This window comes from Castor canadensis, chromosome 6 (genome assembly GCF_047511655.1).
Source record: "Castor canadensis chromosome 6, mCasCan1.hap1v2, whole genome shotgun sequence".
Classification (NCBI taxonomy): Eukaryota; Metazoa; Chordata; class Mammalia; order Rodentia; family Castoridae; genus Castor; species Castor canadensis.
The window spans coordinates 11,094,724-11,121,927 of NC_133391.1; the positions used below are offsets into that span (position 1 = coordinate 11,094,724).

General features: G+C 53.9%; 2 protein-coding genes and 1 long non-coding RNA gene across 5 annotated transcripts in view; 1 reads left to right on the top strand and 2 right to left on the bottom strand.

Annotated features, from left to right (window-relative positions):
* The first annotated feature begins 471 nt into the window (after nt 1-471).
* LOC141424005 (uncharacterized) lies at nt 472-10,248 on the top strand. 2 transcript variants are annotated; one of them, XR_012448791.1, is made up of 3 exons: nt 472-547; nt 9,226-9,328; nt 9,700-10,248. It is a non-coding gene; the product is annotated as an uncharacterized lncRNA (long non-coding RNA). The 2 variants fall into 2 exon arrangements; XR_012448790.1 differs by lacking the exon at nt 472-547 and adding an exon at nt 2,900-3,036.
* Nucleotides 1,379-3,051, bottom strand: Hspb1 (heat shock protein family B (small) member 1). Its single transcript, XM_020156395.2, has 3 exons — nt 2,546-3,051; nt 1,827-1,890; nt 1,379-1,688 (listed from the first exon to the last, which is right to left on the bottom strand). Exons 1-3 carry the CDS (start codon nt 2,913-2,915, stop codon nt 1,499-1,501), a joined length of 624 nt encoding a protein of 207 aa, XP_020011984.1. The 5' UTR covers nt 2,916-3,051; the 3' UTR covers nt 1,379-1,498.
* A 1,595-nt stretch (nt 10,249-11,843) lies between the features above and the next one.
* Srrm3 (serine/arginine repetitive matrix 3) overlaps nt 11,844-27,204 on the bottom strand; it is a 54,184-nt gene continuing 38,823 nt past the window's right edge. Inside the window, exons 12-16 of one of the 2 annotated variants that reach the window (XM_074075696.1) lie at nt 17,260-17,624; nt 16,281-16,505; nt 15,955-16,092; nt 15,524-15,584; nt 13,220-13,432 (exon numbers count right to left, since the gene is read on the bottom strand). In XM_074075696.1, the coding sequence (XP_073931797.1) occupies nt 13,367-13,432; nt 15,524-15,584; nt 15,955-16,092; nt 16,281-16,505; nt 17,260-17,624 (855 nt within the window). In that variant the 3' untranslated portion in view covers nt 13,220-13,366. Of the gene's footprint in view, nt 13,433-15,523; nt 15,585-15,954; nt 16,093-16,280; nt 16,506-17,259; nt 17,625-27,204 lie in introns of both variants that reach the window. The other variant, XM_074075695.1, reaches the window with a different exon arrangement.

Here is a 27,204-nt window from a genome sequence, read left to right on the forward strand (position 1 = left end):
TCTCCCCCCTGACACCGCCCGCTTCCTGTACTCCCTAGGACTTGGACTCCAGCGAGTCTGGTCACTTTTTTGAGACACTCTGTACCTAGTTGTTAAGCCGGAGTAATTGGACCTCTTCCTAGGGTTAATGTGAGGATGACTTCAGGGCACCACAAGGCAACCACACCCCAGCAGGCCAGGGCATCCCTGGTGCCAGCTACAGTGAAACTGATCAGCACAGTCAGGGTGGGGACCAGACCCCCCAACTCTCCTTGTCCCACCTGGGCAGTGGGGAGGTGTCCGGCAGGTTCCTGGGGTGGGCGGTGTCGCAGAGGAGGTCTGGAGCCCAGGAATGGGCCTGAACAGTCTTGACCAGTGGGTGGAAGAGTGGAAAGGTTTGGAAAGGCCTGTCGGACAGGCTCAAACCCGCCATGTCAGCTGGGCGGGCGCAATTCTTGTCACATGTTTATTTCCCTGCTGGCCTCCTTCCAGGTCCAGCCAGGTCTCCCAGGGCCAGACCTGCTCTAGCTTCATGCCTTCTCCAGATGTGGGGACATCAAGAGGCTGGGTGAGTGGAGGTGATGTGGGGGTGGGGGGCAGGTGTGTCAGACAGGTCCCTGCAGGAAGCTTTCTGCTCCTGGGAAAGCAGGGCTGCAGTTTAGAAAGTGGGCATGTCTTATGCTACCACCTTAGGCTCGGGGACCTTGCAGGTGGAAACTGGAGCTGTGTCCCTGAATACTTGATTGTACTAGGATTTGAACTCAGGGCCTCGCACTTGCTAGGCAAGCACTCTACCACTTGAGCCACATCACCAGCCCACACCACCAGTCCTGAATTCTTACAGAGCTTACAAGTGGGTTCCAAAGCCTACTCAGAACCTTCCTTGGGCCTGCTGGAGGCGGTGTAGATATGGCAAGCAAGACAAGGTAAGAGCTAAAGCAGGTGGACTGTTCCTACCTGGGCTCCTCAAAACAAGCTCTCCCCCGCCGTGTCTCTGGATCAAATCCTAGGGCACACCCTCATCATCTGCCGAGTCAGAGCACCATCCTGCAGGCACTATGGGGCCTTTGGCCAACCCTTAGGAGGTGCCACAACTTCTCCATGCTCTGTAGGTCTCTCGAGGGACAATGAACTCAGCCAGGTACCCTCAAGTCCCAGGGAGCTCCCCTCCTCCCCAGGTCCCCCTTCTCTCTTAACTCCAACTCCATGCCTGGGACAGGTGCCTCTTCTACCCTACACTGGTGCTTGAGGTCTGAACTGTACTGTCCCTTGGTGGATGTGAGGCTGGATGGGGCTGTATCCCTGGGGCTCAGTAGGAAACTGAGCACACAGCAGGCTCTCAGCAAGTCGTACCCTCTCCCCACCGCCTCCACAACCACCAGACTCTGAGGCAGTGAGATGCAATTGCTTGAAACTTTATTTGAGAAAAACAGAAGATACATGTATCAAAAGAGCATCCAGACTAGCAGAGGGAGTGGCCAGTGACAGCGACTTGGGATAGGTAGCAGGGCGATGACCTCTACTGAGCTGCAGATTGTTCTGACTTCCCAGTTTCGGGGCCCCCAATCTGGGCGCGGGCCTCGAATGTGACAGGGATGGTGATCTCTGCTGATTGTGTGGCTGGCTTGGGCATTGGCGCCTCCACTGTGAGTGTCCCCTCAGGGGACAGAGAGGAGGAGACCAGGGTGGGGTCCACACCAGGAGGCAACCTGGATATGCAGAGAGAGAGAGAGAGAGAGAGAGAGGAAGGAGAGAGAGTTACACACCCCTCTGCACATCCTGTTCACTCTGCCCTCCTCTCTGGGTCCCCCCACTTCCCTCCCCCCAGGCACGGCGCCAGAACTCACGTGTATTTGCGGGTGAAGCACCGAGAGATGTAGCCATGCTCGTCCTGTCTCTCTTCATGCTTGCCTGGGGGCGGGGTGAGAGGGGAGGAAAGGAGAGAAGAATGTCAGAGTCTGCGGGGTGGTGGGGACACAGCTCTCAGCCCTGCACGTCCCAACAGGCCCCACCACCTGCTCAGTCTCAGACTGATGGAGAAGTTTCCATGCGCGCCTGACTGTCCCGGGGTGGGGAGAGGAAGGGGGGGCGTGCCCTCAGAACTTTCCGGAAAGCTGGATTCAGGACTTTGGGCTGGAGAGGGGCACAGTTTGGAGCTCAGCCTTGGTCAGAGGTGGGGACGGGGGAAGGGATGCTGGGCACCACAGCAGGTGCACTCGTTACGCGCGCACACCCCGGGGATGGGGGGCCCTGCTTATTTGGGGATGGGGCGGCGAGGCTGGGGGGGTGGAAAGTGACAATGGCGGGAGGTGGGGGGTGGCTGGGGGTGTAGCTCAGTGTAGTGTTTGTCTAGCATGCATGCACAAGGCCCTGGGTTCAATCCCTAGCACTGCAAAAAACAAAAAAAAGTGACAGTAGGCCCCTTGGGGAGCGACGCGCACCCCCATTCCTGAGTAATAGGAGAAGTTACTTCGCTAAGGTCCTGGGCTCATTTTCCGCTCCCCTTCCCCCTCTCCCAGGGAAATTGGGCTGCGTCCCCTATTCGGGGGCCGGACCGGGGGCTCACCGGTGATCTCCACCACCCCGTCCTTGGTCTTGACCGTCAGCTCCTCGGGGGCGAAGTGGTTGACGTCCAGGGACACGCGCCAGCGGTCAGCCGTCTGCCGGATCTCCGAGACGCCGCTGCTGAGCTGGCGGCCGAGCGCGCGGCTGTAGACGGGCGCGGCCACGGTCACGGCCGCGGGGCCCTCGGCGGCGGGCAGCGGGCGAACGTAGCCCGGCCAGCCGCTGGCCCCGAACCACTGCGCCCACTCCTCGGGCAGCCGGGGCAAGCCGAAGGCCTGATCGAAAAGCCGGCTGTGAGCGGGGTACCAGTCCCGGAAAGGATCCCAGCTGGGACTCCGCAGGAGGGAGAACGGCACTCGGCGCTCGGTCATGGTGGCTCGGGCTCAGTTCTGCCGATCCAAGATGTACTGGGCTTGGTGGCACCGGGCTGCGCTTTTATGGGTCTCCAGCCGGGTATTTTTAGCAAGGCGGTGCTTCACGTCTCTATTAATGGTAATGACCGGTTGGGGGCCGTCCCTCCCCTGACCTCCCCCCCTTTGCATTCTTCCCTGGCTTTACAAGGGGATGGCGGGGCGGGCGGGGCGAGGAAGGTTCTGCCCACATCTGGAAACTTCTCTTGTGAAAGAAAACAAACGACTGGGACACCGGGCCTGGCGCAGTGCCCACTGTTGGGGACTTGGCAATCTAGGCCTTAAAGTGCTTCGGGGCTGTTAGGTGGTGGCCTGTCCTATCCTTCTGTTACCGAGAACAATGCCGGCAGAGGTTGGGTTACTTGTCCTAGGCAGGCATGGCAAATAGGAAGTGGCAGAGCGCCAGGTCTGGAACCACAGGGACCTGTGATGTAATGTGACATAGACTCTGGTGTGTTGTGGGGACACCTGGGCTCTGGAAGCAGAGTATCTGAGGTCCCTGGTTTTGTCACCAAGCCCATGCCTTGCCTTCCCCATCTGGAACACGGAGGTGACAATAACGCTTATGTCACTCCTCCTCACTGGGTTTGCTTGAGGATGGGGTGACTTCATGAAAGTGAAGGGTATAGCCCAGGGCCTCATGGGTAATAATTTTCACTTGTTTGTATCTACCTGAAATCAGAGAGTTACCAGGGTCTCACCATTTCCCTGCTACCCCAAGCAGTGGAACCCCCCAACCCCGCCCCCCAGGCCCAGTTCTGGGAGAAAGGGTTTCAGACAGGGGAATGAGGATAGAGGTCATTGTCAAATCTCTCATTCTATCTGTTTTTCCTTAATAAGTCTTAACCAGGCACCTTAAAGTGCAGCAAATGTGAATCTAGTCTGGCTTTGCCATTGGCTTCCTATGTGATTTTGGCCAGGGCCCTACCTCTCTAGGCCTCAGTTTACCCTTTTGCAAGATAATGAGCTCCAAGAACCTTTTGTTTATGATCCCAATAGCACAGAGGGACAAGTAGGGGTCCAAGTGGTAGAGTTCACACAAGCTTACCTGGAGCCTGGAGCTCACCCCTTAAACTGCCTCCTCCATCTCAATACCTTTTGGGGGTCCAGACCCCCTCTTCCAGCTTTGAGAGAGGTGCAGCCTTTAGGCCTCTAGGCTGATCCTCACGCTGCCACTCTCCTGTCTTCACAGGCTGTCTCAGGCTTCCTTCTCCCTGAGCGTGGCCTGTGCTTACATCTTTAGCGGAAGAAATTGAGGCCCACAGAGATTAAGTGACTGGCCCCGGTCTCGGTATTCTTCCTTCTCAGGAGGCAGAGATCAGGAGGATGGAGGTTTCTTTCTTGCCTCAGTTTCCTTTTGGAGAGCAGAGCCCATCCCATGGGCTGCCTATCAGGATAAAGTGGTACTGGGTTGAGTCTCAGGTCACTCTAGAGGGGCCTCAACATCTTGGGACTCAGAGAGAGAGGTCAGAGGTGGGAAGCACACAGGACCTGTGTCCTCTACCCACCTCCCTAGCTGGGTCATGTCATGAACCCACAAGGTCACAGTTGGGAGCTCCTGGCCAACCCCCCACCCCACACACCCCCCAAGAGTCTCTGCTGTAAGAAGTCTCAAGCCTTTGTTCTCAGCCCCACCCTTCTGCAGCTCTATAAATTCAAGGTGAGGTCAGAAGGCAGGAAGGATGTTCATCTGCCAGCCTCTGCCTGCCCACCTTGGCCCAGACTGGAGCCCAGAGCACTCCACCCTACAGGTAGCTGTCAGATGTGGTCATCTGTGCTTTGGAGCGTGGCCCTGCCATGCCCAGCCACGCTCTGGAGGGAGGGGGCTCCCTGCTCTTTGTAGACACAAACTCCCTTCATCTTGCCTGAAACCAGGGTGAGGATTCATTCTTGTTGCCCTGGCAACCCAGGGCACACCAACCACTATGCTCATGTGTGAACAATCTGAATTCATTTCCACTGATCGGTTCTCAGATCAACCTGCCGCGTTGCAAGGGAGGCGCCGCAGTGGCTCTGAGAAGCATGGGCGTGAGAAGAGGGCAGGAGAAGAACTGGGTTTTGGGGTCAGACAGGGCTGGGCTTGCACCTGGATATTTTGTTCACTGGTCTGGTGGCTTCTCAGAGGCCACATGCCCCCATCTGCAAATTGGAGCTAATAATTTATCTGTCCATCTCACCTGGGGCGAGTTCCAAATGCAGTAGGGTGTCCAGTGCCTGGTGCTCATACGTCTTTGCTGTTATCCTGAGGGCTTTTCTTTGAATAGTGAGACTTACATTTTTTTTTTTCTTTTTTCAGTACTGGGGTTTGAACTTGACCTACTCCACCAGCTAACTTTTTCAAGATAGGATCTGTCAAACTATTTGCCCAGAGCTGGTTTCAAATCACAGTCTTCTTGATATCTGCCTTCTGAGTAACTAGAATTACAGGCATGAGCCACTGGCCCCTGGTTTTTGTTGGTGGAACTGTGGTTTGAACTCAGGGCCTCACGCTTGTTAGGCAAGTGCTCTACCACTTGAGCCAGTCCACCATTCCTGGATATTGAGACTTACAATAAGGAGAATTACCCATTTGTCAGATGAGAAAACCGAGGGTCAGAATTGACCCAAAGGGCTGGCAGAGTGGCTCAAGTGGTAGAGAGTCTGCCTAGCAAGCATGAGACTCTAAGTTCATTATTCCCCTCATTGTAAAAAAACACACAAAAAAACAAAGAACAAACAAGAAAGAAACAGACTTGCTCTCAAGGCCACCTAACCGATAAGGGGTGGGAGAGGCTGAAACTTGGGCTTCCCACATCTCTGTCCAGCTAGGGAGAGACTTCCCAGGCAGGTCAGATAGGCCTATTGACTGTGAGCTTCCAGGATGCAGAGGCAGGGGTCAGCACAGGGAGGGCTTGGCCAGGCCCTCTGGGGTCCCTTGCAGACTTGACCAAGTACCCTTCCTGGTAGGAGTCCTTAATCCTCAGCAGGCAAGTGGAGCTAGGGTTGGGTGGCAGTGCCCACCTGCCTCACCATTCTTTGATTATCTGTGCCTGGTTCCAGTGTCAGGGCACTGTGCTTCCAGGGGTAGTTGAGTTTTTCCTGGGGGGAGGAGGGGTGCGGGGAGACAAAAAGGACCACAGGGCGGGAAGCGGTGGTGCATGCCTGTAGTCCTAGGTAGTTGGGAGGTAGAGGTCTGAGTCTGGCCTGGATCAAGTCCAAGACCCTATCTGAAAAACTGAAGGCCAAAGGAATGGGCCTCAAGTGGTAGAGGCCTTGAGGTCCTGAGTTCAATCCCTAGTACTGAAGGGACAAAGAAAGAGGGGAAGGGAGAGAAGGAGGAAGGGAGGGAGAGAGAGAAAGAGAGAAAGAAAAAGAAAGAAAGAAGAAAAAAGACAACTCCATCCCCCAGGGCTTTTCCAGAATCTACTGAGGTACAGGTCATGACCCCAGCACTCTGTGCCCTCTTTAGGGTCTAGGGACCTCCGTGGAAGGGCCCCTCCTCTCACCCCTTCTGCAAGTCTGGGGTGCTCAGACCATCTTCCTCCCTTTGCACTGTGCCTGAGGTTTTGGTCACACTAGTCATTCCCTCGTTGGACCTTTGCCAACTGGGGCCCAGCCAGCTCCTCCCTTGCTGGCCAAGCCTCAGAGAAAGCACTGGAGTCTTCAGGCAGCTGCCAGAGCTCCCCAGCAGGACCTGACAGCTGACAGATTACGCCAGTCACCAGGAACTGACAATGTGGGGAGTAGCCATGAGAGCACACAGGGGGGTGGGGAACACCAGGTCTTTCTGGAAACATCTAGACATTGTCTCTCTGGGGATCCATTTCTCAATAGCCGTCTTTAACCTGCCTTTCCCCTGTGCCTCTGGTTGCTGGCTGGCCTGGAGGTCACCCACCACTAAAGGAGGCCAAAGCAGGGGACGGGGGAGGTGCTGGTGGCAAGGCTGGGGATCTAAGTCTCTATTTTTTGGCCTTTCCTGCCCTTGACATCTAGTAGAAAGAATCTGTCTAGCTTGGGAGGCTGGGGACCTGGATGCTTTTGACCTTGGCCTAAGCCCAACACCGTGACTCATTTTCTTCATCTGTACAATGAGACCATTTACACTGGATGTTCTGGAAGACTCCTTCCAGGGCAGGAGTTTCTCCTCTACTCTCCCTGCCCTCGTGCAATGGAAACGGTGCAGAACTGGGGTGTGTATATGGGCGGTGGTGAAAGAGGTTTTTGGCCTGACCGAACTTGGGCTCCTGAACCTTCTCCTAAGCCTTTTAGTGCACTTTCCTGTAAAATCCAGTTTTAGCAAGAACTGAGTTAAGTCAGTTTAGCCAGAACCCCCAACCCTCATATTTGGCTCAAAGTGTTCATCCCCCACCACTCCCAGGTGATGTCAGATCACTCTGGCCTGTCTTCAACAAGAATCCTGTTAGAAGCCAGGTGCCTGTGACTCATGCCTGTAATCCCAGCTACTCAGGAAGCAGAGATCAGGAGGATCAGGGTTCAAAGCCAGCCTGGGCAAATAGTTTCAGAGACCCTATCTTAAAAAAAAAAAAATTCATACAAAAAAAAGGGCTGGCAGAGTGGCTTAAGGTGTAGGATGTGAGTTCAAAACCCCAGAACAGAAAAAAAAAAAGAATCCTGTTAGGTCCACTGAGCCCAAATGCCCCTCACCCTGATGTGTCTCTTTAGTCATCCCCCACCCTGGCACTCACCTAGGCGTCCCCATTTGCCTGACAAAATTGAACCTAGTCTTTCCTCACTACAAGTCTTACCACTGTCGTCCTCTACCAATCACCATGTTCTGAAAACAATCTTCCTTATCATGTTTCAGTAAATGTCACTGAATAGTTTTTCCTTTAACAATGGAGGTAGAGACAAGGGGCGGCACTGGGGACAACTCATCAGCCCAAGATGTGGGTGTCTCCTCCCCGTTGGCCAGCTAGGCCTGGGCATGACTAGGGATACTTTAAATGAGTAATGGCTGGGTATGGTGGCGCATGTCTGTAATCCCAGCACTCAGATGCTGAGGTAGGAGGATTGAGAGTTTGAGGCGAGCCTGGGGAGAGCTTGTGAGATCTTTTTTGAAAAACAAAGTAAAACCAAAAGGACTGGAGGGTGCGGCTCAAGTATATAGGGTTCAATTCTCAGTAAGGCCAAAAAAGAAAAAGAAGGGAAAGGAAAGGGAGAAAAAGAAAGAGAGAGAGGGAGAGAGAGCACGTGCTAGGGGTGTGGTTCAAGTGGTAGAGCAACTGGCTAGCAATCATGGGGTCTTGAGTTCAAATCCCAGTACGACCAAAAAAAATCTATTTTTTTTAACAAAAGAAGAAAAAAGTCTTTATTAATGCCGGGCGCCAGTGGCTCACCCCTGTAATCCTAGCTACTCAGGAAGCAGAGATCAGGAGGACTGAGGTTCAAAGCCAGCCAGCGCAAATGGTTCACAAGACCCTATCTTGAAAAACCCTTCACAAAAAAAGGGCTGGTGGAGTGGCCTAAGGTGTAGGCCCTGAGTTCAAACCCCAGTACCACCAAAAAAAGAAAGAAAGGAAGGAGGAGAAAAGAAAGAAAATAAAATGAGTAGGTGGAAATGGTGTCCCAGGCTTGGGCCTCCTAAGTGAGGGATGGCTGGGGTCTAGTTCAATGAATGCACCCTGCAGTTCCAGGGGTAGGCTGGAGGCCAGGGGCTTCTAGAAGCATCTCAGAGAGGCAGGAATGGGAGGCTCCAGCTGAGATTCACAGCCAGCATGCGCACTGTGACCTGTTGCCTAGGGTCTGGGGCTGTAGGAAACCCATTAGTGAGAAAGAGGAAAATGCAGCCAGGAAAACAAGAGTCAGGCCAGCCCCATCCGGCCTCCCTGTTCTGTGCATTAGGAGGGGAAGGATGGGGGATCCTTGTGAGCCCCTCCTGAGGACAGGGCTATCAACAGAGGGCTTACAACCCCCTCAAAGCAGGAGCGCCTGCTCCAGGTGGTCTAGGTGACAAATGCCACATCCTGGGGAACTTGGCCCCTCCTCCTCTCCTGGCAGCCCAGGGATTGCAGTTCCTGTTTTCCTGCTCTGATTCCTGGTCATATTTTTCCCTTTTTACAAGACATAGATAGGGCAGAGTGCGGGTTGAGCCTCAGTCTGGGGAGGGGCTGGGGCCTGATTCCCTCTGTCTCTCCCCCTGGTAGCCAAAGAGGGTGCTGAGGACAGGGACTTGGGACCTCCAGGCTGGGATGGACCCTCCCCCACTGAGCTCTTGGTTCAGACCTTTTGTCTCCTAAACTGGCACCCTTTTCCTCACTCTGTCGCCCTCTAGTGTCTGATTGCTGGCACCACATTCCATCTTCCGTCCCAGGTTTCTGGAACTGCCCATCCTTGGACTCATTTACTCGCTTACTCATTCAACAAATGTTTCAAAGGTGGGTGTGGAGATAAGACGTGGTCTGGTCTCCAGAAGCTCAGAGTTTTGGGGAGAGACAGACATGTCTGCAAATAGGTGACTGTGACAAGAGCCTAAAAACAGCTCCCTCGAGGAACCCAGTGCATGACAGCTGGGGGTCGGAAGGCTCCATGGAGGAGTTGGTTAAGCTGAGCCTGGGATAGTGAGTACATTTGGATCTGTGCAGGGGGCATGACCAGGGGTCAAGGGCAGTGAGGGGGTACCATAGGACCTTAGAAACCGCTTTTGCTAAAGTGCACTGGGCCTACAAACGTCCAAGAGGTAACAAAAAGCAGGAGAAAATTTGCCATCCCTACCTCCATTTTGTATCTTTTTTTTTTCTTTTGGCAGTATTGGGGCTTGAATCCAGGACCTCACACTTGCAAGGCAGGTGCTCTACTTCTTGAGCCCCCTCATCAGCCCTGGATCTGTCTTTGCTCTGAGCTATCTCTCTATAGCCACCTTGGCCAGGAAGGACAGGACTGATTGATGACATCTTGTGACAAGAGTTGAAACTGCCCCCTAGGAAAGGATCAGCAGAGCCTCGAGGCACAGACCACCCCCAAATGAGGACAAAGACCTGTGAGGAGGAGGCTGCACCCTGGAGCAGGAGGAATCATCTCACGGGGACCAGATGGCTCCCTCAAGTGACGACAGCGATACAACTTCTTGAACCCCTCACAGAACCAGAACTGAGACCACACTGTGACCAGGACTGCGTAATTCTGCAGCCTCCATAATTCTGCATCCTCCCTCCCCTGCCCCAATTCTCCTTCTGTTTAATCCTAAAGCTCACTCTGCACCCTGAAGGTGGCTGGAGGGCTTACTTTGCCTCTTCCTGTGGCCACCCATGCAAAATAATAAACTTCTTATCTCTGCCCTTCACCACAACTCTTTATTTGGTGGATTGGGGCAAGTGGCTGGACCTGATATGTTGGAACTCCCCAAATAGTTGGGCCGCTGGCCTAGAACTCCTGGTTACAGGGAGACAAGGTTGGAGGATGGAAAATTCCAGGTGAGATCATTTGGAAGGCTTTGGAGCTAGTGAACACTGTGCTTGGCACATAGCAAGTGTTTAAGAAGTACTTTTGGGTGGGCATGGTGGAGCATGTCTGTAATCCCAGCTGCACAGGAAGCAGAACTATGAGGATTGTGGTTGGAGGCAGGGAAAAAGCTCAAGACCCTATCTGAAAAACTAAAGCAAAAGGGGCTAGGAGTGTGGCTCAAGACATCGACCCTGAGTTCAAAGCTCAGAATTGCAAAACAGAAGTGATTTGGCTGGGCATGGTGGCATATGCTTGTAATCTCAGTGGAGACAGGGAAATGAGTGTTCGAGATCAGTGAATGATCAGAAGTACATTTTAGAAAGAGTGGGAGGGCTGGGCACCGTGGCTCATACCTGTAATCCCAGCTATTCAGGAGGCAGAGGTCAGGAGGATTACGTTTAGAAGCCATGCCCAGCAAATAGTTCTCAAGACCCTATCTTGAAAAAAACCCATCACAAAAAAGGTGTAGGCCTTGAGTTCAAGCCTCAGTACTGCCAAAAAAAAAAAAAAAAGAAAGAAGAAAGAAAGAAATTAAATATTAAATAATTGCAGTGCACACCTGTAATACCAGCACTTGGGAGGCAGAGGCTGGAGGATTAAGAGTTCAGGCATTCACCCCTATAATCCTAGCTACTCAGGAGGCAGAAATCAGGAGGATTGTGGTTCAAAGCCAACCCAAGGCAAACAGTTCTCAAGACCCCATCTCAAAAACACCCAACCCAAAAAAGGGGTGGCACAGTGGTTCAAGTGATAGAGTGCAAGGCCCTGAGTTCAAACCCCAGAGCTGCCAAAAAACTAAAAAAAAAAGTTCAAAGCCAGCCTGGGCTGCATATCAAGATCCTGTCTGGAACAAAACAAAAACACCAGGGCATCTCTGAAAACTTCCTCTGATCAGCAACAGAGCCAGTGGCCACGTCAGGAGCAGAACTGAAAAGGGAGGCTCTGGGGACATCTCCTGTGTTGTGGCTCATGCAGAGAAGGGAGCCCTTGTCACATCAGCTGCACCCTCAAAAGAGGTGGCCCAGGGCCCTTCACCCAAGGTCCTCAAAGGGTGTTGGCGTCTGTGAGGGCCCATGTTTTGGTGGGCCTGAGCCTGTTCTTCTGGGGGCTGGGGTCTCTGTTTCTGAAGGATTCAAAACAAGGTTAAAATTCAGCACTTGGAGAGAGGGACAAGAGGCAGAAGGAAGAAAAAGTTTAAGGGCTTCCTGGTCGGAGGAAGATCTCGGATCTGATTTCCTTCCCACTTGAGCTGCAGGGGTCTCTGCAGATTCAGAGGCAGGGGGATGGACAAATTGGGCCCTGGCTCCTTGGTGCCAGCTCCTCTCCCTGGGTCCTGTGATGGAGTCTGAACCCCTCTCAGTCCTCGGAGAGACTGCCCCCAGGCCCTCCCTGTCCTCCCCATCCTTCCCAGGTACCCACATTCACGGAGTCCTCTCTCACCACCTGCCATCCGGGCACCGAGTGTTTTATTAAGAGTCCAGTTATTTTATCCGCACCGCGGAGGAAGGTGTGGGGGGAAATGGAGGGGAACCGGGACCAGACCCCAGATCCCAGACTCCTCCCCCAACAGGGCCCAGAGCATCTGCCCTGTTGAACCAAGGAAGACTTCATGAGATCCCTGAGGGCCCCAGGAGGAGGGGGCTGGGAGCCATAGAAGAGGAGTGGGCTTCTGCTTTTCCATTGATGCCCCTTGGCCGGAGCCTACCTCCCTCTCTTCCAAGAGCTGTACTAACCCTGCTCTGGGGGAGCTTTAGTGGACCCCCATTCCAGGGCCAAAACCCAAGAAAGAACCTCCCCGAGCAGGCCCCTGTGTCTGTGACTACGTTCTGCCATCTGCCCATGTCCTGGGTGTCTGCACGCACTGCCCTCCTCCGGGGGGTGCTGAGCACTGTTGACCTGTCCCCCACCCCATCCCAGTTGCCCTTGGCCTGCTCGGTTGTCTGCCTGCATTGTTTTGCCCCATGCTCACTAATTTCTCTGACGTCAGTCATCCCTGTCCTCTATCTGCCTCCTGACCTGAAACCCTTGACCTCAGGGTCAGATGTAGATGAGGTCTGGACCCCCACCTCTTGTCCTGCCAAGGCCTGGCTGGTATGACCTTGGCCCAGAACTTGGGATGAGGGCTAGAGGAAACAGCCCAGCCTGGAGAGATGGGACCAAGAGTGAGCGCCTGGCAGCCCCTGCTGGGCCAGGGGAGGGTCTCCAAGAGGCTGTGGGGCCAGCCACCAGCCCTCAGCCAGAGTCCTCCTGCAGCCAGCTCAGGAAGAAGCAGCGCCCCAGCCTGGAGGGCGGCCCGCCAAGGGTTAGGCCATTATTCCTTTTGTCTAGCTTAGACCCAGCATGCTGTGCCATTCCTGATCTGCCCAGTGAGAGAGAGGGTCCTGTGGAGTGGGGAGGGGAGGCTCCCAGGCCTGGCACCTTCCGAGGTGTGCCAGGGTCCACTGAGCTGAGTGAGGTGAAGTGACAGCAGACTGTGACTCTTGTGCCATTCATCGGCAAAGGCTCAGGCCTCGTGAGCTGGCGTTAAGCAGGAAAGAGGGCAGGGCGATCCCTGTGTTCTAGACGGCTCTTTGTTCCCTGGACATGGTGGCTGGGCAGGAGGTGGGGGGGTGCACTCTAGGAGCAGCACCATTTGGCTCCTCCATACGGGCAGGGCACCCACCCTCGAGGTCTTGCCTGGTCCCACCTGCCCATGTGCTAGCCCCGAGACCTCTCTGTAGTAGTGTGGGGGGATGCAGGTCCCCCACCCCCAGGTCCTGGGGCCCGGCCTCTGCCTGTGCCAGGGGACCCCAGCTGGGTCTGTCTGCGCTCAGAAGCCCCCACTCTCAGAGCTACTCCGACTGTGGTAGCTGGGACTGGGGGTCCGGGAGGGGCTGCGTGTGCGGCTGCGGGTCCCATGACTGTGACTGCTGTAGCTCCCGTGACTGTGGCCAGGGCTGGGGCTGCTGCGACTGTGGCTCCGGCTTGAGTAGTCACTGCTCAGGCAGCTGGAGGAAGAAGGGCTGGGCCGGTAGTAGGGGATGGGACGCTTGCGGGCACTGTGAGGGAAGGAAAAGTGGATTACAGGACACTCAGGACCCAGAGCTCTGCCCATCCACAGCTATTACGCAGGCCCAGCTCCCATCCCAGCAGTGGCCAGGGCTTCCTGCCTCAGTTTCCCTTGAGTCTTGGCCTTAAGGACACCCCCACCAATTCCACATTGATCATTTTGTTATTTCTTGCCTGTCTGCAAGGAAAAGGCTTGATACCATTTGAGCAACACCTCCAGCTCCTTCTGCTTTAGGATACTTTTCAGATAGGGTCTTGAGGGTCTTTTTTCTTTCTTTGCCCAATGCTGGCCTTGGACCTTGATCCTCCTACCTATGTCTTCTTTGTAGCTGAGATTACAGACATGCACTATCATCCCAGTTTATTTGTTAACATGGGGGTCTTGATAGCTTGGGCTAGTCTTGAAACTCGATCCTCCCAATCTCTGCTTCCTAAGTAGCTGGAATTACAGATGTGAGCTATCACACTAGGCCTGAGTGACTTTTTCAATGTGGATGACTCACCACAATTAAGCCTGGCAAGGGCTTTTTTTTTTTTTTTTTTTTGGTATTGGGGATTGAACTCAAGGCTTCACACTTGGTAGGCAGGCACTCTAGGCTTGAAACACACCTCCAGCCCTTTTTTCTCTTCTTTTCTTTTTTTGGTACTAGGGATTGAACTCAGGGTCTACACCTGGAGCCACTATGCCAGCCCACTTTTTGTGATGGTTTTTTTGCGATAGGGTCTTGAAAACTATTTGCCCAGGCTGGTGTCCAACTGTGATTCTCTCCTGATCTCTGCCTTCTGAGTAGCTAGAACTATAGGCATGAGCCATTGGCGCCGGGCTTTTCTGGCTATTTTTGAGATAGGGGCTCGCTTTTTGCCCAGACCTGCCTGGACCTGGATCCTATTTTAGGCTTCCTACTTTAGCTGGGATGACAGGTGTGCGTCACCATGACCAGCTGTTTCTGTTGAGCTGGAGTCTCTAGAACTCCCCTCCCACCCCCCGGGGGCTGGCCTGGGACATCAGGCACAAGCCACCACACCCAGCTACTGGTTGAGATAGAGTTTTGAGAACTTTTCCCCAAGGATGGCCTGGGACCTCTCTCTCTTCTCTATCTCAGCCTCCCAAGTAGCTAGGATTACAGGTGTGAGCCACCTGTGCCTGGCTCAGGGGCTTCTTTGCCTGGAAATGTGTGAATAGGACCCAGTCCCCCATGGAATCAAGGACTTGGGCTTTTTAGGTCACTCAAAGGGAACAAGGAGGGGACCCCTGGCCACGGCTACCCATGTCCGAGGCCCAGCCCAGTCCTGCTGACCCCTACTCCTCATTCAGCTACCTCCCACTGGCCCGGAGTTAGTTTGAAGGCAGGAGGCTATTACCGAGAGACGAGAAAAGAAAGTGGTTAAGGAGGTTACAAATGCCCCATCTTGGGGTTAATTCTGAGGAAGAAAACGGTTGTGCGTTAGTGGGAGGAGGAGGTAGCCTAGGAAGGGGGCTGAAGTGGGTGCCTGGTGGAAGGCGTGGTCATCTGGCCAACTTAGGATCCCCAACCTATGAATGAGGTGTGTGTGACCTGTCTGGAGGGTGTCCCAAGCATCGCTTGTCTGGCCTCTAGCTCTGGGTGGGGGAGGAGCCAATGTTCTCTCCTCCTTCAGAGACTGGGGTCATCCTGGACTAGGAAGAACTAGTTTGACAACTATTGGGAGAAGAAAAAGATGCCTGGGTGCACCTGATACCCAGAGAGGTACACTAGTCTCTCCAAGGCTGCCCGGCAAGGCAGGGCAGAGCCCGGCTTAAGACTTTGCCTGTGGCCCTCCATTCATGTCAGAGTAATCCAAGGCTACAGTGATTCACACGAAGGCAGACCACAGTCTCATCTGGTGACAAGGCCAAGACCCCTCAATTCCTAGCAGAGAGCTGGCCACAGACCACAGCTTTCACCATCCAGCCATCCCCCTGGTTGTGTGGTGTTCCTGGGACAGCTGCCATGGAGACCAGACTGCTGTGCCTCCTCCTCCAATTCTCCGGGGAGCTGGGAGGTTAGTGAGAATAGGAAAGGCAGACAGACGGACAGCTGACCAGAGCCAGACCAGCTCACATGGGTAGAGAGGGGTCCACCTGGCCCCCAGGCTGGCCACAGGCCACTCAGCAGGCTGGACCTTGAGATGAAGGAGAAAAAGAAATGTCACTGTCCACACTGGGGAGGGAGGGAAGGGATCCAGAATGGCTGGACTCTGCAGAGCTGAATTCCATGGGTGCCGCCCTCCACCCAAACCCAAGTATAGAACCCCTCTCCTCCATGGGGCCTTTCAGGAGGCTCCTCCACCTCTGTTTCCCATCCCCCAGCCCCACCCCTCGGTGAGCTCCACTGGGCCCTCCTTCTCTCAGAACCCACCACCTCTCTTTAGCTCCCTCTCCCTTTGCTGAAGCTCCCTCTCCTCCAGTTTGAGGATCAGTCGATCCTGGTTACAAAGTCGGGTTGTGGCCGTAGTCCCGCGCCCCTTCCCACCCCCTAAAGTCCCTTGGTACCTGGTGATGCGCCTAGGCTCCATGAAGCTGGGCGAGTCGCGGCGCCGCTTGCGGATGGGTGAATAGCTGCGGGAACGGCGCCGGGCGCGGGCGGCCTCGGCGTCAGTGTGCCTCGCTCGGCCCTCGCCGTCCTTGTCCCTGCAAAACCCGCCCGAGGTGAGCGATGTAGCCTGCTGCCAGCCCCGCTGTCCAAGCCCTGCGCCCGGGTTCCTTGCTGTACGCGTTCTGGAGCAGGGTTCCCACCATCTGAGCCCTGGGCTTCGACTCCCCGCCATCCACCCCTCCTCAGGCCGCAGCACCGGCGGGGCGAGCGGGCGGGCACTCACCGGCCGAGGGCTTTCTTGGGTGACGATGAGCGGCTGGGGCTGCGGTTCCTCTTCTCCGGGGAGCGCGAGCGTGATTTGGAAGGCGATCGACTAGAGCTCCAGGAGCGCGGGTGGGGACCGGGACTGCGCGACGAGCTCTTCCCGTCCGGGCCGCTGCGCCTGCCGTGCGGGCCGGGGGAAGGCGAGGTGCTGGCGGGCCGCGCGCGCGGGGGCCGCTCCTTCGTCCTAGAGGAGGGGACACCAGGAGCCGGTTTAGGGAGGAGTGGAAGGGTTCTATCCGGAGGAGCTCAGTAAGGAGAGGGGGGCTGAGTAAGGAGGGGAGGGGTCAGTGAGGGGGGAGCTTGTGCGCGGAGGGAGAATCACCGTAGGCTGGAGCCCTGTGGATAGAGGATGTTGGAGAATGACTGGGGGAGGGTGTTGGAGAATGACTGGGGGAGGGTGTTCCATGGCGGGGGGGAGGGGCGATCAACGGGGTAGCTTTGTAGGGAGACAGTGTTCCATGGGAAGTTGGGATCAATGGGGGTTGAGATCAGTCGGGGGAGAATAATGCGGGAGGACGGTAACTCCGTGGGGGAGTTGGCATCAGTGTGTGTGGGGGGGTCGCGCCACGGAGAATGGCCAATGACGGTGGGGTTTGTGAGGGTTCCGTGAGGGGGGCTGACCAATGAGGGGGCGCACCATGGAGGTTGATCATTGAAGGGAGGCTCGTGGGGGTGACCAACGGGGAGCTTTTGGGGGGGTTACTGATGAGGGGACACACCGTGGGGGTGACCAATGAAAGAGGGAGTCCTGGGGATGACCAATGAGGGGGTGATCAATGAGTGGGGCGCTCTGTGGGGGGTGACCAAGGAGGGGATGCTCCGTGGGGAGTGACCAGTTAGGGCGCGTCCGTGGGGCGTGACCAATGAGGGGGCTCCGCGGGGGGGGTGACCAGTGCGTGGGGCGCTCCGTGTGTGGAGGGGGCAGGAGGCCGACTCACCGTTTCCCGTGTCCGCCGTGGCCTCGCTCAGACCCGGGCTCGGGCCCGGGGCCCGGGGCGCCCCCGCCGCCGCCCGAGTCGCTGCTGGAGTGCGCCCTGCTGAGCGAGCGCGAAGATCCCCGGGGCGGCGCGGGCCGGGCACGCCGGCGACCCCTGCGGCGGGGCGCGGACGCCGAGGACCGCGAGCGTCGCCGCCGCCTCCTCCTCCGCCGCCGCCTGGCCTCCCCGCCCGCCGTGCGACCTCCGCGGCCCTGCGACGACGGCGCCGAGCGCGGGCTCTGGCTGTCCTTGCCCCGCGCGGGCGGCGTGGGTTCGGCGTGGGTCGCCGTTTTGTCGCGGGCCCTGGGCGAGGGCGAGCTGGGCTTCTGACGGGGAGAGAAGGCAAGAGAGGGCACGGAGGGGCGGAGAGGGAGACGCAGAGACAGCGATGGGGAGGGATGCGCCGGGGAGAAGGACAGAGAGGTGGACAGGAAGAGAAGGTGAGAGCACAGGGAGGAAGTCAAAGAAGCAGAGAGGGAGATGCAGGGGACAGATCCAGAGACAGAGCAGAGGTTGGGGGTGACAGAGCGGGCGGACGGGGTAGGGGGAGAAAAGGAAAGAGGGCTTTCACCGGGCCCAGGCCGCGGGCTGCCAGTCCCGGAGCATCGCACACACGGTTCCCCGCGCCTGCCCTGCCTCTGCCTCTCCTGAGTGTCCACCTTCTGGCCCTCGACAGTGCAGCTCATGCAAGGTCTCAGCATGCAAAACACAAGAGGGACGGAGCGGTCGGGGGCTGCAGGGGAGGGGGCTCCAGGACGGGCACTGGGGCTAGCATTGCCCCCCCCCTCGCATGGGACGGACGATTCCCGGCAGAGAGAAGAGAGAGGGGCGGCACCGGGAGGCCAGGCCAGGGCCAGCCCACCAGGCCAGGCGCCCCCCCCCCAGCGCAAGGGGACTGGGCAGAGGGGATGGAGGGGGGTCACACGGCACACAGATAGGGGAGGGGGGCGGGGCGGGACAACTGAACTCAAAACTCAACCGAAGAAAGGGAGGAAAAACAGAAATTAAAAAAATAAAATAAAACCACAAATGTCATTAGATACCAAAATCAAAAACAATGATCTTCTGGGGGGAAATCTGACATTTTTTTTTTCTGTTAATAATTTTCTTTCTTTGTTTTTCGGCCCTGCAGAGAACTCTGGAGCTGTCAGTAGCTGACCCGACTGTCTTTCTGTTTCTCTCTTTTCTTTTTCTTTTTTTCTTTTTTCTTTTTTTTTTTAAAGCTCTGATTTTTAAGTCCCTCTTGGTTAACGTCCACTTACCAACAAAGTGGCACTTCCTCCTTTAGTAGGTGAGTTGTGTAAGAAAAGGGAAAAGTGTGGTAGCATGAGTTCATCATTAGAGTCACAAAAATGCAAGAGAGATAGAGAGAGAGAGAGAGAAACGCAACCACCCCACTCTAGGCCTGAGAGGAGGCCACAGGCCTCTGGAGGGAGGGAGGGAGGACCGGCAACACCCAGCTCCTTGGGCCTGAGCCTCCCGGCTGACTGCTGGATAGAGATATGGAATGTTTGTTGTTGTTTTTTTTTTTTTCCTTTTTCTTTCTTTTTCAAAAGTGGAGTTAGGACACAAGGGTCAGTATATAAGTACACCATCCAAAGGGCCCTGGCTGGGAACCAAGAGTTTGAGAGCCTACTACTACCTCACCAAAGGACCCTGGCCAAGTCACGTCCCCAGTATGGGCCTCAGTTTCCCCATCCGACAAATGAGCAGGAAGCAATTCCTGATGTCTCCTTCAGGGCAAATATTCCAGTATTCTCTGCGTGCCCCAGACCCCTCCCCTTAGCCCTCCTTACACAGAACTGACCCTCCTTCCTATCCTTTGGGTCCCCATCTTGTAAGAGCAGATGCTCCTTGTAGGTTTTTACAGCCCAACCCCACTCTCCAGTCATCATCACCAAGTTGACTTTGAACACCATCAAGTGTAACTGATATCAGATTTAGCTCTATAACCTCTGTTTTTAGCATAAAATCTGACACATTTCTGAGGAAGAACTGACCTCATAAGGGCCCTGGCCAACCAAGGAGTTATGTTGTGTGGGCCGTATCAAAGCAACGGGTACCCCAGCCTCTCTCTGCAAGTCTGAATGGAGCCTGAGCAGGGATGTATAGCCAGGAAGTCCATCCCATTGGTGGGAATGCACAGCCAGCTCATGATTGGTGGCCGAAGCAGCCAATGAACACCAGTCATATCTGTCTTGCACAGCTACCCAAAGCCAATAGGGCCATGAAGACCTCTCCCAGTAGAGAGCGGTGTCTCCATTTGGGGCACAGACAGGCTCAGGTAGGCAGAGGGGATATTACCTGGTAGCTAAGTGCCCCTCTGAGTAGCCTTGACTTTCCTGATCCCCAGCTCACCCCATGCCCTAAGCTGGGAGAGGTGGAGGCTGGGTCAGTTGTTCAGCCACAGCCCCTCCAAAATGGCAGTCCCCCTGTCAACAGAAATCCCTAAGAAACCTCAGCTCCCCACTTGCAGGTGGCCAATGAATCATGACTCCCAAGTCCCAGCCTTGGTTCTCTCATTCAGCATTCTTTTCCCTCCAGAAGGCAAGTGAGAAAGACACCGTAAGACCCTCAAATTTGTCCTATGGCCTTTGGTGGTCAGAGTGCCAAGTCAACAGACTCCAGGTGGGGACAACTCAGGAACAGGTGCCCTACGACCTGTGACCCCTCCTTTAAGAAATATGCTTTCTACTCCTTTCAGGGGCATGGCCAAGGCCATCAGGCAGAGTACTACACTTAGAATCAGGACCCGGATGTGAACATGGCTCCAATCCAGAATCTAGATCTGAGCCAGTGACTTCTGACTCATGGCAAGGGGCCAGCAGTGGGGGGAGGGAGACCAAGGGTGTGATAGTTTTTCCCATAGTCATGCAAGGCCCCAGCTTCCCACCGTCTTGGGCTGCAAGCAGAGTGGAGTGCACAGGGTTTGGGTTGGATGGCTGCACACTGCTTGGGTCTAAGCCTTGGGTCAGATCTGTGAAAAGCTGGCTGTTTCTCGCCTGATGTGCCTTGAAGTCTAAGCTCCCTATCTTCCCTCCTATCTCTTCTAAGCCAACCGGTCAACCCTAGCTCAAGTGGCACACCCTGGATTCAAGTTTTCTATGAGACCAGTGGAAGGTCTCATGTTGGGGGGCCCCAGTCTTCTCATTGGTAAGATGGGGATAATTGGAGTCTTTGCTGGATTGGTGGGGTTCCCTCACAAACTAACAAGATCAGAGCAGGGCAGGAAGGACTAGCGGCCCCATCAAGGGGGTCCCCAAGCCTCAGGATGGTAGAGGACAGGCAGAAGGTGCCACTGGAGAAGGTGTCAGATAGGGCTTTCCCTGGGGGATGTCTCCCAAGACCAATGTCACATCTTTCTCCACACATCCCTCCAGAAGTTCTCAAGAAAAGGGTCACCATGATCCTGCCAGAGGCTGAGCCTTGTCCTCAGCTTGGCTGGGTCTCATTCTTCCCAGGAATTGAGGGAAGATCCAAGGCCAAAAATTATGGGATTTCATAGCTGTACAGGATCGTGGTGGCCAGAGACTTGTAGGAAGCCTGCAGACTGTGACTCTCCTTAGTCCTGCCTGGGTCTCCTCTCTAAGCCTAGATCCAGACTCCACACTGCACCTTGGTGACTGCCTATAGCTTCCCTACTGCCTCCACCCCACACCCCTGTAACTGTCCCCTGACCTCTAGGCAGAGTCACGCTCACCCCTCAGGGATCCATAGCAACAGTGTGGAACCTAAGCCAGGTCATGCCAGGCAGGGAGCTACTGTGACAGCAGGAGCTGCCCACATGCCTTCCACCTCCCCTTCTTTCCTTTTTCAGTCCTCCAGATTGGGGGATGGGTGAGGCTGTGAACCTAGGTCTGCCTGGCACTGAGGGGGCTCAGCCAGGGTGTGCTCAGTGTGCGAAACAATGAATAAGAGACCTTGCCTGCCTCGGAACTTGGTACCACTTGTTGGTTGACATTTTTTTCTTTGATTTGTGTAAGAAAATTTTGAGGGTCACAGGGAAGCACCTGGGATGCTTTGCCCTTGATCTCACTTCCCCAGCCAGGACTCAAACACCAGCTTGCCTCTACCTCAGTGCTTAGTTCCTACTTGGAGCCTCCCCGCCCCCATCATGCTGGGACACTGCCCCTGTCAGAATAGCAATACTTTTCTCTCTAAAGAGCAACTTTCTCCTCTCCCTCCCAGCAAGCACCACCCAGGATTGCTAGAATGTTCTGAGTAGGGGGAGTTTCCCAGGGACAAACATGGGGCAGGGTCCAGTAGCCAGGCCTTTTCTTTCCAAAGATAAAGATGGAGTCCTCACAATGACGGTATGTTACACTTCTATAGCCATTTCCGGGTGGGACAGGAAGCAGTTGAATGGCAGAGAAGGTGGTGTCCCCAAGGGTCTACCTCTGACTCTGTCCCCACAGTGTGGCCAGATGATCACTTAGCTGGGAGCCACAAGTCTCAGGACTTAAGCCTGGCTGTGCCCCAGCCCTCTGGGGAGACCCTGGTCCCTAATGACTTGTCCACTCTAAATCATCCCGCACCAAGGGACACCATTAAACTGCTCAAAGTCAGAAGATGGGAGGATACTGAGGGCTTGGGGGAGTCTGCATCCAGGTTGGGGAGTGGCTAAGCAGGGGGCCAAGAGTCTACCCCATTGCCCAAGTCACCCCATAGAGACTTCGCTTAGTAAGCCCACAAAATCCTGTGCTTGTTCTTGGCCCACTCGTTCCCCAACCAAAGTTACTCTACTATCACCCCAAAAGATGGAACTCTGAGGCTCAATCCTAGTGCCAACTGGTGCCCCAGAACCCTGTAGCTCCTCAGGTTCCATCCTGTTGCCAGGGAAGGACCTGGGCTGAGCCCAGAGCTCAGCCTGGCACAAGAAGCCCCCTGGAGTATGTAATGGGCCCTTTCTTTGTACATGACCTCAGGCAGACCTTCCTCTAGAATCCAAAGACAAGAGGTCCAGCCCCTCCACTATTGCCTATTGCCCAGGTGGGCCCTGAGGGTCAGGGAGTGGGGAGTGACCAAAGTCCCAGGGGCTGGCAGGGATGAAGGGTGAGGGGCTTAGCAGCTACTCCAGACAACAGAAATCAAATTGGCCCAACCACAGTGTACAGTTCAAGCTCAAGAAGAGACACAAGCTTGGAATGCTAAACCACACAGAAATGCATTCAGACAACAAAATGAGAAAGAGAGGGAGTGAGGTAGGGCTTGAGGGCTGGAGCAGGGGATGGAGAGGAGGAAGGAAGGGCAAGGGAAGGTGGGAAGGAGAAAAGATGAACCAGCAAGATTGGAGGTCACAGGGCAGTGGTGGGGGTGTGGTGGGGGGAACAGGGAGTGAAGAAAACCAAAGGACAAACCAGGAAACACAGTTTTGTAGCTCGTTTGGAGAAAGTGCAAAGTTACAAATGAGTAGTCACTAAAAGAAATAACAAAAGGGAGGAAGAGAAAACCAACCAGAGCAAGGTTTGAGAGAGAGAGAGAAAGAAAATCACATTCAAACCAAGCAGAGTGGCTTTTCTGAGATGGGAGCCAGGGAGCGCACAGCGGAGTTGGGATACCTACCTTCTCAGTGGTCAGGGACAGGAATGCAATAATAAAAAAGAAAAGAAGGTCTCCACATTGGGAATGCAGGGTGAGGCAAAGACTATCTCTAAGCTGCACTCCCCCTCTGCACCAGGAATTGGGCAGCCAGCGTGCAGTGTGGAGTCCCCAGTCTCGCCCCCAGGGATGGGAGGGGGCTCCTGCCCAGCCATTTCTGCTTGCTTTTTAATTTTTATTTGATAAACCACAGGCTCCAAATAGCGAAGCTTTCTTTAATTCTTTACATAACAGAAACCCTCCAGAGGGCATGCAAGAAGCAGCTGATGGGAGGCAACCACAGGGTAGCAAAAAGAGGGGCTGGCAGCATGGGAGAGAAGCCCATTTAAGGGGAAAAGAGATGGAAGGGGGAAAGACAGACAGAGACACAGACAGACACACAGAGAGACAAAGACCAAGACACAGAGAGAAAGAGTGAGGAAATAGAAAAACAGAAACTATAACAAAAGGAAACAGACACAGAGAGGCAGGAAGACAGGTGGACCCAGAGAAAAGAGACAAAAGCTGTTTAAACAAAGCCAGTGAGAGTGGACAGATGGGGTGTGTGGAAGGGGGGGGACCGTGCATTTAAAAGGGAAGGCAACCACATGTTCAATTTGACTGGCAAATCCTGCTCAGATCAGCCTCATGACTTCTTGTATCATTTTATTTATTTTTGTTTATTTATTTTGGGCAGTACTGGGGTTTGAACTCAGGGCTTCATGCTTGCAAAGCAGGCACTCTACCACTTAGGCCACACCTCCAGTCCTTCCATATCATTTTAGCAAGATTCATCCTTCTTGCATTCTGGTTTTGCCTTAGAAGCATCCTAGAGAAAATGTCAAGCTGTCCATCCTGTTCTGACTCTACTGCTGCAGCCATGGTCACTGCTTCTTCCTGGGGCAGGCCAGGGATGTTACACTTGTGTAGCTGCTTTGAGTGGGACAGGAAACAGTTGAAGAGGCAGAGAAGGTGGTGTCCCCAGGGTGTACCTCTGACTGCCTCCTTAGTGTGGCTGGATGAGCTCTGAGCTGTGAGCTACAAGTCTCAGGACTTAAGCCTGGTTCTGTCCCCCACTCTGTGGGAAAGACCCTGGTCCCCTAGGGTTACCCTAGGCTGTCCATTATATGATGGAATTTGGGCCAGAGAAAGCCTAGGGGCTTTGCTCACAAGTTTCTGGCACTCTCACCAAGGATTCTACCACTGAGCCACTCTGACCTTCCTAATGCCAGAAACAGGTGGAGCTAAGGCAGGTGGCCCCATTTTTAAGAAAGGCAAACTGCACACCCTTTGTGGCTTCAGGAGGACAAGGCTAGCACTAGCTCGTGCTTGTGGGGGCTTGGAGGGAGGCCAGCAAAGGTTACAAGTGATACTGGTTAAAAGGACTTATCTCATGAGGTCCCTACTCAGTATGTTACTGGCCCATCCACACAAGTGGCTGTGAGGTTCTCCCCTGGGAGACAGGAGGCCAGCTGTTTGCTCATTAGCAGTCTATCTAGTTACTTTTGCCATTATGTCTGCACATGTGTAGGACTCTTGCAAGGGTGGGGTGGGGAAGTAGCTCAGATCTTCAGGGATTTCTCTCTCTGTGCTTCATTATTTGTTTCCCTGCTTGGATTTTTTTTTTTTGTCTCTATCTTCTGTGTTCTAGAATTTTGCAAGATTTTGTGTGTTTCTTTCCCCCACAGGGCTGTGTCACTGAAGCACTGATCACATGGTAGCATGGGATCCACCTGTACCCTGGTCTCTCAGTGTGGGCAGGCCCTAGTCTCAGGGAGTTGAGAGAGCTTAAAACATTTCAGGGACATCTGGAGGGTCTCCAGGGGGAAGGCAGGAGCTGATGAGAGAAGCCTTTTCCTTTTCCTAAATCCTTGTTCTCTTGGAATGAGTTTTCTCCATTTACCACCCCTCTACGGAGGGTCTTGAGGTCAGAGACTGGAGTCTACTTTTCATCTACCTCTAAAAAGCTGTGCAACTTTGCTGGTCACGTGACACTGAGGAGGCTGAGCAGGCTGCCCTATCTCTCTCCCCATTATGCTCAGCTATGTTGTACTAAACTGAATTGAGAAGTCACAGTGATATCCAAGAAGCTGTCTGGGTGAGCTAGGACAAGAATCTTCCCCTCCCTAGATTTCCCAACTGCTTGCAAATTTCTTTTACTTTTCTTTCTTTTTTTCTTTCTTTTTTTTTTTTTTGCAGTACCGGGGCTTGAACTCAGGGCCTTCACCTTGAGCCACTCTGCCAGCCCTCTTTTTTTTGTGATGAGTATTTTCCAGATAGGGTCTCTCAAACTATTTGCCCAGGGTTGGCTTTGAACTGAGATCCAGGAGATCTCTGCCTCCTGAGTAGCTAGGATTACAGGCGTGTACCATGGCACCCAGCTGCTTGCAAGTTTCTATATAGACTGAGAAGCAACAATTTTGTTAATTTGAAAGTCAAGACAGTTGTAGTATGTACCTCAGGTTTGAGGAGAGGACTGGTTGCTGCTAGTGACTTAGCAGGAGTTGCTGGTGTGGATGTCATTTTAGAGTTTTCTTCCCTTTTAAATTCTGATTACAAAGGACAAAAACTAAGTATAGAGAGATGTGTGTATGATTACATGTTCACTTGAAAGCTTCCCACAGTAGCACACACAAAATCAAAATTCTACAACAGAGAAGATATAGAAGAAAAAAAAACAAAACAAAACCAGAGAGATAGCTTGCATTTCTGTACATTATAAAAGGGAAAAAAATAAGGAAAAGAAATACAAACAAAAACAAAATAATAGGAAAAATTACATAAACATCCCCAGCCTCTTCCCTTGCCAGCTAAACAAGAAACGGAATTACAGTATTACCACGTTTCAAATGCCAGGCTAAAAAGCAAACGAAAACATAGTCGGGGTTAAAAAGAGTTGAGCTTTTTTTTTTTTTTTTCATTTGTTTCTCTCTCTCTTTTTTTTTTTTTCTTTTTAAAGGTAGTGTCCAAGAATCCACCCCCAGTACTTTTGCCCAAAAACTTTTTTTTTGCTAATGGCCAAGTTGTGACACCCTGATTCCACATCTCACCTATCTGGATACAAGAGAATGGGCCTCATTTAACTCCTTCAAAAGTCTTTTCAGGCAAAGAGGGGATCTGAGTGCAGGTTAGAGACCTGGGAAGCTGAAGGTCCCAGGGGTAAAGGGTTAGGGATAGAATTTGGAGCCATGCTTTGTGACAGTTATATCAGAGCTGTTTCCTGAACACTCCCAGGGCCATGTCAAAATGAAGTCCCGTTTTGGGAGGGAGACATAATATAGGTGCTACTGAGACTCCCTTTCCTAAGCTGATGGCTAGGTCCTTCTCCACATCTGCTTCTCAGACGTCTATCAGTCTATCTAGTTACTTTTGCCATTTTGTCTGCACATGCATAGGATCCTTGCAGGGGTGGGGTGAAGAAGTTGCTCAGACCTCCACGACCAGGGAAGGAACCAAAAATAAGAAAGGACCTACATTTAGCCCTGGCTTGAGAGAACCTGTGTTTGTGTCTCTTGGGAGGCCCCAGGAGGATTTGATACTCAGGAGATGCTGTCTGGGGTGCTGTGCCCTTAGGGCTCTATTCTCAGCCAGGTAGAGGGTGGTCATTTGCTCTTCTGGGTTTTCCCATCACCACCAGGGCCTGGGGATCAATTCCTGCCACAGCTGCCATTGGCTACCTCTCCATGTCCTCTCTCACTCCCAAGACAGATTTAAGGATATCAGTGTGATCCTCCCCAGGTGGCCCAACCACAGTCCTCAGAGCTAGCCAAGGAGCCTGGCACTCTTTCCAGCTGAGACAGTCTGGAGATATAATGTCCTTCCATAAAAACCTTGAGACCAAGAGTCTCTTGCCAGTTGCCCCTGACTTTCCTCTCTGAGGCTGTGGGAATAAGGGTTATTTTGAGAAAAGAAAGGGAGTAAAGGAAACAGCCAAAAATCAAAATGAAACTGACCAACACGTACACGTTCTGCTGCTGAGACCTGAGGTCCTGGGAGGGGCAGCTCTCCCCCTCCTGGCTGAGGCTTCTGGGGAGTCTGCAGGTCTGAAGAAGAACCTGCAGGCCTCCCTCTAAGTTCTGGAGCCCAACTCAGTGCCCCGGCCAGCACTGCAGCCCCCTCTCTCTGAGACAAAAAGGGGTCTGGAACCCCCAACTGGTCCTAGTCTCTCCGCACAGGGAAAGACTGAGAAACCCGTTTCCTCTGCCAGCTCCTGACATCCTGCCTGCAGGTCCCGAGGTGAGTGTGTCCCTCCTGGGGCAAGGGTAGTGACAGTTTTTGGGGCGGTGTCGGTATGAAGTCCCTGCCCAGGAGTGGGGGATGCTGGCAGGA